Source organism: Vigna radiata, chromosome 10 (assembly GCF_000741045.1).
Source record: "Vigna radiata var. radiata cultivar VC1973A chromosome 10, Vradiata_ver6, whole genome shotgun sequence".
Taxonomy (NCBI): domain Eukaryota; kingdom Viridiplantae; phylum Streptophyta; class Magnoliopsida; order Fabales; family Fabaceae; genus Vigna; species Vigna radiata.
In genome coordinates, this window is record NC_028360.1 from 12,467,557 (window position 1) to 12,482,437 (window position 14,881).

Consider the following 14,881-nt stretch of genomic DNA (forward strand, 5'->3'; position numbering starts at 1 on the left):
CTGGCAAATGAGGTTATTGCAAATTACACTAAAGCAAACTTAGGTTGAGAAAGAGAGCATCGAGGACAATATCAACTCAAAATTAAATAGACTGCAAGTTCTAATAACATGCAAGTGTTGATTGTCATAGAGGGGGAGCGTAAAAAAATTCCTTTACTAATTCATTTGATGTCATCTGTACAATAGCGCCCCAGCCAAAAAGTTATGCCATGATGATATTACACTATCAGCAAAGATATTGTACAACCTAGATTATCTGAGAAACTTGGAATACTCGTTATATATATTTGGTTAGTAATCTAAAATTGGTGCCCGCAAATCTAAGCTTGACTATCAAAATTCATTTTATCAAAATTATCTGTAATCACCTGTGCACTTTCTCCATTACAGCAAAGCTCATCTCCAATAGAACTGCATAACCTACGGAGCAGAAGAAACGTGCTAGGATGGTGGGGTATACTTAAACTCAGCATGGCACCAATATAAACCAAAATGCATTATTGACAGCACTAACCCAACACATATATGCAGAGTAGATATGACTGCTTCTATTAATACTAACGAAACAATCACGTTGCTCCAGAGCTGGCTGTGACCCCATTACCATCTCTCAGCCCTTGAATACACATATGCAGATTTCTTTGCACACTGTCCGCAACTAATTTCAACCTACCTTGACTTACATCTGCTGCTGAACTCCCGTTAACCTCCACCGCTCGTGCCACCCTCTGTTTGCATTTCTCCCAATCATCAACACGCAACCAACAGGCCCTACCACCATGGCTACCATTCATGGCAACAAATGATACATTAGAACTTTCACCAAATGAATATCTCAATCTTACTGAAACACAGTACGGCAACCATGCAGCACCACCAGCAGCATTAACATGAGGGACGTGAGAAGAATCAAGAACAACAGTAAGCGCAAAATCAACAGAATTATGAAGACGATCATAATGGATGTTGCTCCTGAATGCAGATGAGCTCTCAGAGTTTTCATCCACGTTTAAACCAGAATGATTTTCAAGACACAACTCAATTCTTGGTTTTTGAGCAGAAACAACATCTCCAACTTGTGTCTGCGATAATCCTTTTTTCCAAGCAATTAATTTCAAGAATTCTCTCAGTACTGATACAGGTAAAGTGAGCATAGTTATGAATGAAGCAACACGGGATGCATCATAGGGTTCTGATGCCACACGACGGCTGAAGTAGTCACATATTTCACTTATCTCAGATTGACTTAATTCCTCTGGTGCAGGATTTGAATTTTGCTGTTGTTGTTGCTGCTGCTGGTGAAATCGTTTTACACTTAATACCTGTAGTAGTAGCTGAACTCTGTGGACACTTACAGCAAATACATATCCTCTGCAGAAAGATGAAAAGAAAGCATTTCAGTTTAGTGCATAATTACTAGAATAAGAGTACCAAACATTTAAGAACCTGAAAAGACTCAAACTGTTTTCCCTTTCAGGACTGATTAAAATTTTAGTCTTAGATGCATGTCTTACTTTAGTTCAAATTGCTACATTACCCTGCAATTTGTAGTGTATAAGCAAATAAGACCCTATCACACTGGTTTTTACGCACATGGCTTTAGATTTGATTTCTCGCTCTTGGAAGTATTGAACGAGTAGCACCTTAGTTATTTTTGAAAATACAGATTAGGATTAACTTGAACCTACAAAACTAACTTGAGGTTAACATCCCATTATATATTCCACTTTGACACCAACATCACTGTAGTGTGTAGACATGTCCGATACTTTTTGGACACAACCCGTCATCCACACCTTCAACTGGGTCATCATTTTTTCAGCCCAGACACATCTGGGAAGCAGCTTGAACTTGAGTAAAGTAAGCCGACACCTATTATTGACTAAACACTTACTATAGATAAACTATAGTAATAAAGTAAAAAAAAAAAAAAAAAAAAAGAAGAAGAATGAAACAACATATAAATCATGTAAGACCCATACACCTTTCTGTGGTTTCTTTCCCTAAGACTTAACTAGTTATTTTAACTATTAAGAGATACTCCCGTTATTTTGGAGAAACCAAGAAATACAATACACTTTGTTGATTTTTAATAAGGTATATATGAGATTTCTATTTTACCCATTTCATTAGTACACCACAATAAATAAACGAATTAAAGAGTAAGAATACATAACAAGGAATAATTAATGTTGTCTTAAATTTTGAAAATGACAATTAAATAGAAATAAAAATCTTTCAAAAAATATAATAGTTAAAAGGAAACAGAGGGTGTAGTTTCTTCGAATTTTATTGAGAGCTGTTGCTATAGGGAACCTGAAAACTAGCAAATTCATTTTTACAGTATGAATTTTATAAATTTTAATTCTCATTTGAGATTTTTGTCATGTTACACATATAATCACCCATAAAACTGGTGTCATATGTTCTATATGTTGGACATCAATTATGTCTCGGTATCTGTGATTGTTTAGGTGCTTCATGGGATAAAATGCCCTATAGCAAAAAATAGCCACTTCCAACTTCTTATCGGCAGGGGGGATTATTTTGCATCAACTCATAAAACCATGGGATATTATGAATACAGAAATTAAGGGGGTTAAATTTGAACTCTCATGATACTGAAAATGAACAAAATTGTAGTTAACTTTTTCCCTTTTTTGCAAACTATAGATAATAAATCATCAAATATCAATTGCGTAATATTAACTAACATGGAATAATCAACTTCATGTGTCATGCTCAGATTAAGAAATAAAAAATGAATCAAGGCATCTTATATTAAATCCAAATCCAAAATCCAAGAATGTATTGTGCAATAACTAATCAGGCTAAATCACACAAGGAGCCAGAAAACAGAGAAGCAAGGAACATGTTGAAAAAGAAAAGGAGGAATAAAATCAAGCACCGATGCCGTAATATGACAACTGCTACTATGTCCCTTTAAGCAGGACAGAAACATTATATAACAGACAAGTTTGTAAATATATAGCAAAAGTCCGTATATCAAGAAGAAATGAAAAATTACGACAGAGAAGTGTGCAAATAATAATAAAAAGTCTAGACAGAAGAATTGGGGTCACAGAAGAAGGGTTCTAGATACTTACCCAACAAAAAAACGCAAGGCGGGTTGCTCAGGGTCCAAATTCAAAAGAGCACCTTCATTTTCCTTCAAAATAGATCCCAGTATCTCTTTCAAAAGATCAGGTAATTGGGCAAAAAGCCACAACACTCCAAGGTACTTGAGAATGCCTCTCAAAACCTTCTTAAGAGCAACGAGAGGAACCCAACCACCGCCATATCCTCCATCGTCACCAAGGCCAATAATGGCTGTGTTAAGCTCGCCTCTGACATGTGCTGGGACAACTGCTCCAGGGGGCCTCCGTAGAGAGACAGGTGATGTCATCAAAGCTAAGTTTGAAGAGCCTGCTAAAGCATTTCCCACACGGTTTAAACTAGCTACTTGATTTCCTGTTCTAGACATTGCAGCAGAAATTGGCAGGTTTATTCTGTTTCCATTTGCAGCCATCATCTGGGATCCTGAACCAGGGTTTGGATTATTTGAATTTGACAGTCCACCTGCCTGTTGTCCAGTGAAACTGGGATCCAATCCATTCAATTCCTGGGCAACATGTTCCATGATAAAAGGCCGAAACTGGGGGCACGGCAATGACCCTCCTGAAAGACGACCCTCTTTAGGAGGTGTTGCAGGCTGCAACCACACCTGATCTCCTGCAAAGCATCGCATGTCAACTGCAAACTGTTTCCTGTACATGATTCTTATCCAATATGGACCACGCAGCACAACAGAGACATCAATGGGCAAAAGTGAACTAGGAACAATGCCCGGACCACCTCGTCCAGCAGCAGCTAACATTGAAAGGGTCTGGTTAGTGAGACCACTTGCAGTAGGCATGACGGTGTTTGCCCCAGGACCAGATGTAGGCTGACTAACATTAGTTGTTGAATTCCCAAGCAGAAGTCCCTGTGACGATATATAACCACCAGACTGTTTAGGAATAGAAGATAGAGCAGCTGCAACCCCTGGAACAGGACCAGCTCTAGCTGGCCTGGTTGCAGCTGCCAGGGCATGCAATGGCCCTGCAGTCAGCCTAATGCAATCCAAAAGTGATGAAACTTCAGCTCCGTTTATGAAATCTTCCAGAAACTGCGCAGAAATACAAGCATTTGGTATAGTAAATATACAGGGCAAGAAATATTGGGAACATAGCAAGGGCAAAATATTAGAAACATCTATCCAGAAGACAACATTAAGAAACGGGTTTCTTAGCACCACTGAAATATCAAAAGGAAAAAATGGCACCAATCAGCAGAAATAACCATAATAATAAAATTAATGCAACGGATTTCATGTTTATATTGCATAGCCAGCTGAAAAAGAAAAAAAAAATATCCCACAGTAATTTCACCCAAAAGGTACTATAAAGAATCAGAACAAATATGAAATAGACCAGCTACAATCAAAAGGAAACAATCTTTAGCGGGATCATGTATGTTAATTCTCATGATAGGAGAGAAAGTCCAAGAACAATTAAGTAAAAAACAAACATGGTGAAAACAGATCAAAGCCAAAAATCATGACCGAATAATAATGTGGCATGCATATAATGTTTCATCGAAATTTTGAAGCGTAACATGGAAATAGAAGTCTATCACTGATGCCAGAATGAAAACAATGAAAGAAAAAAAAATAAGAAATGGATAGCAGCAATCATTTGAAGAGAAATTAGCAAACCTTGGTATGAGGCCAAAGTTGATCTGGAGATACATGCATTGTGCAACCCTCTTTACCAGATTCCCATTCAACAACAAAACGAGCAAGGACACTTGAACCAAAGCTAAACCACAAGCTCATCAATCCAACTGCCTCAATTCTAAACGCCCTTCTCATCTGCTCAGATAGTTTGTCGGCAGTATCTGAAGAAACCTTGGAACTTGGTGTTTTGCTGTCAGTACTAGTAACAAGGTCATCTGACTTCTCCTCTGCCCTTACGCCAAGTAATTTCCTCATGCCAAGAGCAAATGTCCTTGCATTGGCAAGCCTTTGAATATCAGCCACTAATTTCTTTATACTATCTACCTCGACAGATTGATAACTCAAAACAACACCATCTGGATCGTAATGTATATGTGAATCTATGTCAGATGTATTAGCAATTCGAACACCTGAACCCCATGGTGTATTATTGCTCCCTTTCTGCAGCTCCCATAAATCCCTGAAGTGTTGATCATTTATTTTAACATCCCAATACATGCAACCAGGTCTTCCAAGTCGCAAACATATATGCTGCCATGAGTCCCCTCTAGCAAGAGGAAGTCGAAACCAAATGTTAGATGATCCACTTCTCAAACCAACTTCTTCAACATATGAGATGTCTAATGCATCCATCTGACTGGTTAGTCTAGCATGCTTAATGCAAAGTGAACAATGCCTGACCACATGAAGAAGAGCCACAATGTAAATGCTTGATGGAACAGTGCCTTTATTCACTTCAGCTATTAAACTTCCATAACTGTACCCTTCGGTTTTGGGTATCATCTCAGAAGACATGGCACCCTGTGCCAAAGACAGTTGACAACCAGATGAATCTGAAAGTTTTCTTCTCTTGCAGATTCCTGGATTGTTTTCAAAACCTTGAAGAGTTGGAATCAAGGCCAACATATCTGACGCTGTTCGCTTTCTGGATTTCTTATCATTTTTTGATGTGATATCTTCTCCTGTGCTATAACTAACTGTGGATTCTAGTGTTTGGGCTGCAAGCGTTCATTTGTCCAGTCACATATTGAATAGTGAAAAATAAATAAAGAACAGTATGACTAAACTCTACATGAAAAAGATGAAGATGGATAGGAAGTATCTTACATACGGGAGTTGTAGCACATGAACCAGCAGCCTTAAATGAATCAACTTGAGATCCATTAGGTCTGGAATTAGGTATTCGAGAGCCAGTTGGTCGTGGAGGAGACAACAGTCGAGATGATCGACTTCCAGACAAAGCCTCATTAGAAGTGTCATTCAACACTCTTAGTTGTTCTTCATCAATTGCAGCAGAGGAACTAATGTCAACTGAATGAGGAGATTTTGGGGAGGTCAAATCCTGTTCAGACTTGGAAGCAGACAACTTTTTCCCGGCTGTGCTCCTTACTTGTCCTGTTGGTATGGAGCCAACAGAACTGGACTGAACTGGGCCCTTCACACTACCAGATGAGAACAATGAACCACTATAGAGACTAGTAGCCCCTGAAGCTTTTGTTACATTATTAACCTGTGCTATCTGCATTCCTCCTTCCCACTTTGGTGAAGGGCTTCCAGCCTTTAAACTATGGATATTCATGGGAACAGATCCATATTGAGATGGAAGTGATGTATTCCCAGTTGAAATATTTTGAACAGATAATGGAGCTGCTGAAGATCCTTTCTCAAGTCCAAACACTTCGTCAACAAGTGATGAAAAACCTGATGGATGACCTCTTGCAATCTGTATGGAATTCTCAAGGCGAATATCAGAAAAGAACTCATGTCCAGATGTTTGATTTGGGCCAATGGCATTGGGCAAAGCAGAACGTAATTTTCCCCAGTCAACCAGGCTTAAATTCATTTCATCCTCATGAACCTGCATTTGCCCTATATCAATTTTTTTGATCCGCAACACCTGATTAAGGTCACCACCAGATAAATTATCTGTTCCAGATGGGTCAGGCTGAGTCTCTAATAACTTAAACAAGGGTTTAAAATCCTTATCAAGTTGCATCAGCAGAAAGTACGAGCTTCCACAGTCTGGAAATCCCATCAATAGCATAGCTGAACCATTTGAAACATCCTTGGGTATTTTAACTATATTGAATCCATGCTCATATACCTGCAAGAATCCCCAATGATCCATAGGTCTTAGACTTTAAAGGGAATCCTGAAACACAAATAATATGCTTGAAGACAGTCCAAAGGAGAGAAAACAGGTAAATATACCTCAAGTCCTAAAACCCTTCCGATTGAAGCAAATAGGTGTAATATACTTTTGCTTCTCAGGCTTATGAAAACCTCAGCTGCAGTCATAGATCCCTGATTCAAAGCTTCTTCACATTCTATTAAGGCTGAAGAAACCACTATGTTTTGTGAAGATTGAAGAAGAAAACGGCCATTCCTGAATAGCAACACAGGAACGGATTTGAGAAAATCCCCCCAATTAAAATGTAATAGATTAGAAAAATGCAAGTCGGGTACCTGATATTAATTCCAAGAGTAAAAAAGGAAGAGCCATAGGCACGCACACACAACACTTCATGGCCCTCAGAGTCCTTGCTGCAACACTTTTCATCCTTCTACAGACAGAAACAGAACTCAGATTTAAAACCACGGGCTAGAACGAATGGAAGGTATGCAATAAGATTACATAAATGAGATCCATGGGAAGGCATCGAGACTCAGAAATTATTCTATAAATTTAAACAATAGTTTGCATGTCAAAAAGGTGAATAGTCTTTCACAGGAAAACATGTACATATCAGCATGGGGGTCTTGAGATCAAACATTTACTAGAGTTGAGGCCAATGTAGTCCTTAGAAGGATTTGGCAGTTCTGTCCTTACAGGCCAATTTTCTGGAGTTGAGGACTACTCAAGCCTTATTATAAGGACAACATCTGCAACATCTAAAGATGAAATGATTTTTACCACAAAGAACTGACACCACACAAACACATAAAACATAACCGTAAAAAAATTGAATATCAAGGATCTATCTATCTATCTTTCGAAAACTTAAACGATGTTAACAAAGTCAAACCTCGAAAGGACTGACATCAGACATGCAAATAAAACAAAACCCCAAAATAATTATCCAAATCTAATCCTTACAGAACCTACTAAGTTCCAATGCAACACAGCAAATTGACACCTCCAAACTCCCCAAAAGAGAAAACGTTTCCAAATAAATGTAAACCAACCTGCTTATATTCAATATCAGGTTCACCCATCCGGGACTGGAGCACAACATCATCTGCAGTTCGACAGACCTGAACATTTTTCACCAGTTCTCTTTTAATTTCGAGCAGCCGAGTATATCTATTGCAACAAATAGCTCTTAACAGCAACCTCTCAACATCAATACAACTCTGGTCCAAAACAAACTCTGCCTCCTTGCCTGTCAAGGGGTCTATGACAAAGCTGCTGTGGAGACACTTTATCTGAAGATCTGACCCAGGTTCAATTTTAATAAATGGGCATGTACCCGATTCAGACACATTTGCATTCTTATCAAAATCCAACCAGTACACAATTTTCAAGCCAGGAGTTCGCAGGGAAGACGAATCAGATTCTGAATCAGGGTTCTGAACCGAGCTAGAACTCGCTCCATGACCCTCGGATATGAGCTCAAACCGAATTGCATCCTTCCACCTCCCCTGTCGAAGAACTTGAACTTGCCTTATCACCGTGTCCATGACAAGTGCAACACACAGCTCATGAAGAACCGAGTACATAACCGAAAATGGATTGTCTACCGCCGCCATTCGCCTCTCCAAATCATCTCCAAGCACGTGCCGCCGCATTTCCTCCAACTTCACAGGCTTATTTTTCTCCCCAACAAGCAGCTCCAAATGCAATATCCTCCACAATGACAAGTGTCCTCTATACCCAAGCGTTATCAAAACCTTGAACTCCCCATCCACCCTAAGCAGTGCGGTACCATCAGAAACGTTAATATCAGAAAACTCTTTGGGAATCGAAACCTGAAGCAATTTGGAGCGAACAAGCGTGTCCAATTTCTTCAAAGCAGGTTTCTGCTGATCCTCGGTCAAAGCATACTGAGTCCCCACATCCTCTACACATTTCGGCAGACGCTGGTAACTTCCAGTGAGAAGAATATCAATTGCGGAAGGAACATCATAAACGGGTGCACGCGCCTGTTGAAGCCCCTCGTGCATGAAGAATAAGGAGTCTGCAGCTTGCGTGAAACACATGTCGTGATTGGAAACAGTGGAAGACAGTTGCTGACAGTGCTGTATCAAAGGAACCTACAAAAAAAAAAAAAAAACAAATAAGCCATAAATTAAACCAATACAGCAAATTCCATAACAAAAACGCAATAATGAGATGGAAATGGAACTGAAGCACGAAAGTGAGGGAGAAATTGAATCACCTGCTGGCACCACTTGGAGAGGACATTGAGACGGATCATTCGCTGCTGAGTCTTGCTGAGGAATTTGAGGATGCTAATCTTCTTGTCGGTGTCGGATAATTCGGAGGACCTGCATTTATCGACGAGTTCTTTGAGAGAGGCGTATGAATCGTGAGCGGCGCGTGTGACGAGCGTGGAAAGCTCGACCGTCTGTTGCCCTAACTCCGCAGCCATTGGAAGTTGTGGTTGGTTAGGGTTCTTCCGATCTATTTGTTTTGTCAGAGCAGCATCGAAACTAGGGTTTTACGAGAAAGAGGGAAATTGTTATACGGAGAAGAAGAAGAAGAAGAAGACGACTAAGAAATAGAAGGAAAACGACGAAGCCCGTTCCCAATTCCTCTCTCTATCGCGCGCACACTCTTTTCACTAGTCTCAGTCAGGGTCAGGGCTAAGGTTCGTTTGGTTCTCACAAAAATGCTTTATTCTTTCTTTCTTTCTTTTTCTTCTAAAGAAGAAGCCCTTGACTCCTCAATCTCAAAGCGCCCACCAATTTGGGATCCATTTTATATGCTAACTAACAATGAATGAATGAATGAAATAGGAAATATTGCACTTGTCTTTCCTTCCAATTATATTTCCCTCGCTCTTCATCTTTCTCCCAATCATATATCATTTGGAGGAATCATTTCTTTGACAAAAAATATTTTTCAGATTATTTATTAAAAAAAAACATCTATAATTTATTAATAATAAATCAATTATATATTTTTATGTTAACAGGTATAATAATGTGCTTCGGAAAAAAATATATATATATATTATTCAACTTATAATTTTAATTTTCTTTCACTTTAAATGTATTGTCTTGTTGGTTTGTTTTCCCAAAACTAATCTACGTTATTTTCAATCAATAAAAAAAATTATGAAAGTCTCTATAATCCACCTTATATTTCTCCTCATTCTTAATAAGTTTTGTTTTTATTTCACTATTTTTATTATATTCTTACAAATCCAATGCGAGGTATATATTGCTGATTGCGAATAAACCAAAAATAAAAGTTATATGTGATTCAATTTTTATTTAATAAGTTATATGTGGGTGAGTGTTAATAAATTAAATTTAAAAGGTGTATGTGATTCAATTTTTATCTAATACAAAATTATATATTGGTGAGTGAATGTTATGTTGTCATGTTTCTTCTAATTTAATCAATATTCTTTGTTGTTTTCTATTTCTATCCAATCTTTAAAAGTTTTCATAAAGTAAGAAAAATAGTTTCCTTTTATAAATTTGTATAAGAAAATAGTTTTCATGATATATAGAGTTATCATAATTATTACTATAAATGTTATCACTCGAACTATTATAATAATCAATAAAAAAACATTTGAATCGTTGTTACTAAAAATGTCAATAGGTGGATTAATGGAAAAATGATCAAAAATAAGTTATTTAAAAGAATAAATATAAGTAATATTAGATATAATCGTGCAAAGGAAGATTAACAATTATGTTAAAAGGATAAAAATTTCATTATAGTTATGATTATAGTAATTTTGTATAGGAAGAGTCAAAGAGTTATTGGTATCATGTTTTTGTTTATATGGAAAATTATATTCATTAAAGACTTAAAGAAACATCAACTTTATTTGTTGTGAGATTAAGAAAGAGGTAACGATTTGTGTTTGGTTTGAAACCAAGGAACATACTAGATGTAGCACGGTTATCAAAATTCTATCAATGAGCAATAATGATGTTGGAATAAAACCTGTAAATGGAGTGAAGCAACATGTAACCAAGTGATCTCCTTGAGAATGAGTTGTAACCGCCATATGAAGATTTGGAATTCTAACAAGATCTTCCTATAAAAACTTATTCTTGTGATTGTTCCATATATCCAGAGCTTGGTCTATCCATGTGACGCTTTCACATATAGAAGGTGAGACAAAATGAATGAGTCACAAAATCACCATGTTATTACAAAGATACCAAGCAAGAAGAACATGTGTTTTATCAGGTTAAGTGTCATACCAATAATAAATTTCTTGGCTGAGAGTACGGTGACCATGGATTGACTCCAGATAGGGGTGACAAAAATATTGTGTCTGTGAGTATTAGAGGATAAAATTTGTGGCGTGCGTATAGTTGGTATTAGTTAATATTTATTATCCACAGTAACAAGTGATTTATTTTTATCTATGTCATTTACTTCGTAACAAGAATCAAAAGAACAAACAGATTTATTCATCTAACCTCAAAATCCAATTAAGAAATTACAGAGCACAATCAACCCTAGAGGCTTAGCACTCCATGGAATGATTAAATAACATGAAAATAGAAGAAAAGAGGGTGGAGAACACAAGACAAGAGAGGGAAGACGAAATTTGAACCCCCAAAGGGTTGCTCAGCTCACCAAATGTGTTTTCCTAAGTCTCTTTATATAGAAATTGGATTGAGCTTTGTTTCATGCTTTTCTGTTGTTGTAATCTTCTTTATGATAATCTAATCTCCTTCAATTATCCTCTAAGTAATTCAATATCTTCAAAATATATTTGATTGTTGGGGAGATCTAAAAATATTTGAGAAGATATATGCTAGATTAAAAAAGATTTGGTAAATATTATCTTTTGATATTTATTGATATAATTAAATAAGGTAATTATTTAACAACATCAAATAAAATATCTTAAGATATGTTTTTTCCAAATTATCTTTAATTATAAACATTTATCAATTATCAAAGCCTTTTGGTAGAAAAAATAAAGAAAACCGCAAGACCCAATTTTTGTTGCATGTTCCCTCCTCTTAGCTTAACCAAATTTCTTCACTTTTTCATACTATACTTGGATTGACTTCTTGTGGTCTTGATTATTTGCTATTTTTGGATTTATCCTTAAGGTGTCATGAAACTTTAAACAATTTATTTTCACACCTCAATGAGTTCAACTTAGGTGCAACTACACTAACACAGGTCAAAATATCCAAAAAACATTTATGCAATTGAAAAGTTATTTTTAACATGTTTTTGTATCTCATGCTAAATAAACCTAATTATAACAAATCCTAATTAAAATATTCTATTAAAGTACAAAAACAAATTAAGAATTAAATACTAAAGGCTACATGAGAGCATAAATATGCATTCATCACCTAACATATGGGAAATTGAATGGTTATGGTGTTAAATGTCATTTTACATGTCCCATCTGTGAAGAAAACATGAGTTATATTCAATTGAAACATGATCGGAAAATTGTGTATGCAAGACAACAAAAATTCTTCCTCAAAATCATTCTTACTGTAGAATGAAAACAACATTTAATGAAAGTCCCGATGATGAAGTTATGTTGAGACCCCGCAATGGTGAAAAAATATACAATCAAGTAAAAAACATTAACATTGTGTTCATAAAACATTGAAAGAAGAAGACCGCTGAAAAAATAATATTTGGAAGATGCAATCAATATTTTTAATCTTCCATATTGGTGTAAACTTTATGTACGACATTGTATAAATTTGATGCACGTTGAAAAGAATGTATGTAACAACGTCATCGAGACTTTATTAAATATAAAAGGAAAGACAAAAAATAGAATAAATACCACAAGATTTGACTTACATGGACATTCTTTCTAAGTTACATCCATAATCAATTAGAAGACTCCCAGCCTATCGCACCCTTTCTAAAAATGAAAAACATTTTTTTGTCAGATTTGAAGTAGTGTGAAGGTTCCCCAAAGTTACACTTCAAATACTAGTAGCCTTGGTTTTATGCAAGATTTAAAGTTAGCTAGTTTAATGTCCCAATAGTTATGTGTTAATGCAACAACTTTTATCAATAGTTATTTAAGCCATTTTACTTGCTTCTATATTACAAGTATTCTAATATGTTTGAGTATGTTCTTTAATGTCATATGCAGAAAAGTTATTAACCTTTGAGTGTTATATGATTTGGAAAATAAAGCCATCACACCATTGTGCCCATTGAAAATATATTTTTTACCCTCATTTTTCGATATCATGTTTTGTTTGATAGTTCATCTAGTGAGAGAAATTCAATTATATAGACCAGATTTTTAGAGATGGATGTAATCAATTGAGATATACATGTACATCTTAAAGGGATATATAAAAATTCAATATCGATTGAAAGCTTCAATTATAAAGTAGTACATTATATAATAAGTCATTGAATTTTGCTCAAGTTAATGCTAAGTTATGAACTTGTAGGAACCTAAGAATAAACATGAAGATAAATGTGAAGGTAAGGGTTCTCAAAGAGTGAAGATTGAAAATGTTTGTAGAAAAGAAGTTGATCAAACTCATTTATACATTTTAAACAATATTGTCGGTGTGATTCCTTATTTCACAACACATTAATGAAATCAAATTTGCACAGCACAAATGAATGAAAAATGAACATTTAATGAACATAATAAAACTTTCTTACCATGGTTTAAGAAAAAGGTTATGTGATTCTAAATGTTTCCGAAACTCTATTGAGGCTAACTCATGGACCAAACACCTATGTGGTCACATATGGTGGCTACTACATAAACAACTGAGAAAAGATTGAGAAACTTTCGTGCCTAAGGTTTAAGACTTGAATCCCTTGACCTAGTACCTGCACCTTCTGAGTTGAGACGTGGAAGGTTGTTCAAACTAGGTCCGATAGGCACATGATATCACACTAGGCTCAATTGATATCTGAAAAAAATAGTAAGTGCAAACCCTAAACCCAAAATCATAGTTCATATGAAGTGCTTTATGATTAAAATTGATTATGTGGTGCAGAATGAGGTAATACAATAAGAGACTCAGGGTTTATTTGTTGGCCATGGTCGGAGCACCTAGGTCGTGCACATAACGTTAAGGTGTAATTGGTCTTTGAGATTACTTTGGTCCTTCACAAAGAAGTAACAAATCATTTAATCAAGAAGCCTTGAGAAAAATTGAACTCCAAAAGGAAGAAAGAATCAACCAACTCATGATAGTTATAGAATAATGCTTCATGGAACAACTTCAACAACAACAACAACAAATACAAAAAGCACTTGAAGAAAAACTTTAGTCTATGTAGTAGTAGAATAAAAAGTTACCTAACAAAGCTCCAACAAGATATCGTGTGACTATAAAACGCCCATGCTCTGATGCAAGTCATACTGACTACACAAGTTAGTATGAGCTATGGTCAATGGAGATCCTTGTGTTTAGTGGCCATAAGGCGATGACTTGAAAGAGGACAAGCTATTCATGATGTTCAACCCCTTTTTGTAAAACAAGTTAAAAACAAAAATGTTGCAGAATACGTAATAATGTATTCCAAGATTTTGAATAAATATCATATTGTTATCTAAGTTTAGGTAACATACCCGATTATAATTCAACAAATTGAATTCTAGAATTCAAAATACATTCCAGATCCAAAATATTTCCCCACTAGACATCATTTTTCTCATAAACACACCCAACAACAACAATAATAAAAGCAAGCTTTCAAGCTTTCTTTTTCACGTTGCCCACGATTCTTTCCTCTTCACAACCTCACAGGAAATAGAGGTGTGACACCTTTAGCCTTCGATGAAGGTGTGACGAGTTTAATAGAGATGTAAACCATTTTGTCTACCAATAATGGTTATGCAGAGATTTGTGGCTTCCACCAATAGACGTATATTGTGTTACAAGCTTCCAAGCAACAATGGAGGTACATCCTTTCGACAATGGGGGTGCAAATTTTTGGAGGTG

The 14,881-nt window shown here is 36.1% G+C and overlaps 1 protein-coding gene across 1 annotated transcript; it reads right to left on the minus strand.

Moving 5' to 3' along the window:
• Positions 1-140: 140 nt before the first annotated feature.
• On the minus strand, positions 141-9,738 carry LOC106775703 (mediator of RNA polymerase II transcription subunit 14). The gene is made up of 8 exons (XM_014662860.2): positions 9,157-9,738; positions 7,964-9,031; positions 7,244-7,341; positions 6,989-7,163; positions 5,885-6,881; positions 4,757-5,775; positions 3,108-4,168; positions 141-1,371 (listed from the first exon to the last, which is right to left on the minus strand). The coding sequence occupies exons 1-8, from the start codon at positions 9,367-9,369 to the stop codon at positions 570-572; spliced, it is 5,433 nt and encodes a 1,810-aa protein (XP_014518346.1). The 5' UTR covers positions 9,370-9,738; the 3' UTR covers positions 141-569.
• Between the last annotated feature and the right edge of the window lie 5,143 nt (positions 9,739-14,881).

Coding starts and splice junctions, on each gene's coding strand:
- LOC106775703 (XM_014662860.2), bottom strand. CDS start 9,369: ATGGCTGCGGAGTTAGGGCAACAGACGGTCGAGCTTTCCACGCTCGTC. Junction 7,164..7,243: donor ACTCTTGGAATTAATATCAG/GTACCCGACTTG, acceptor GTTGCTATTCAG/GAATGGCCGTTTTCTTCTTC. Junction 5,776..5,884: donor ATGTGCTACAACTCCCGTAT/GTAAGATACTTC, acceptor GAACGCTTGCAG/CCCAAACACTAGAATCCACA.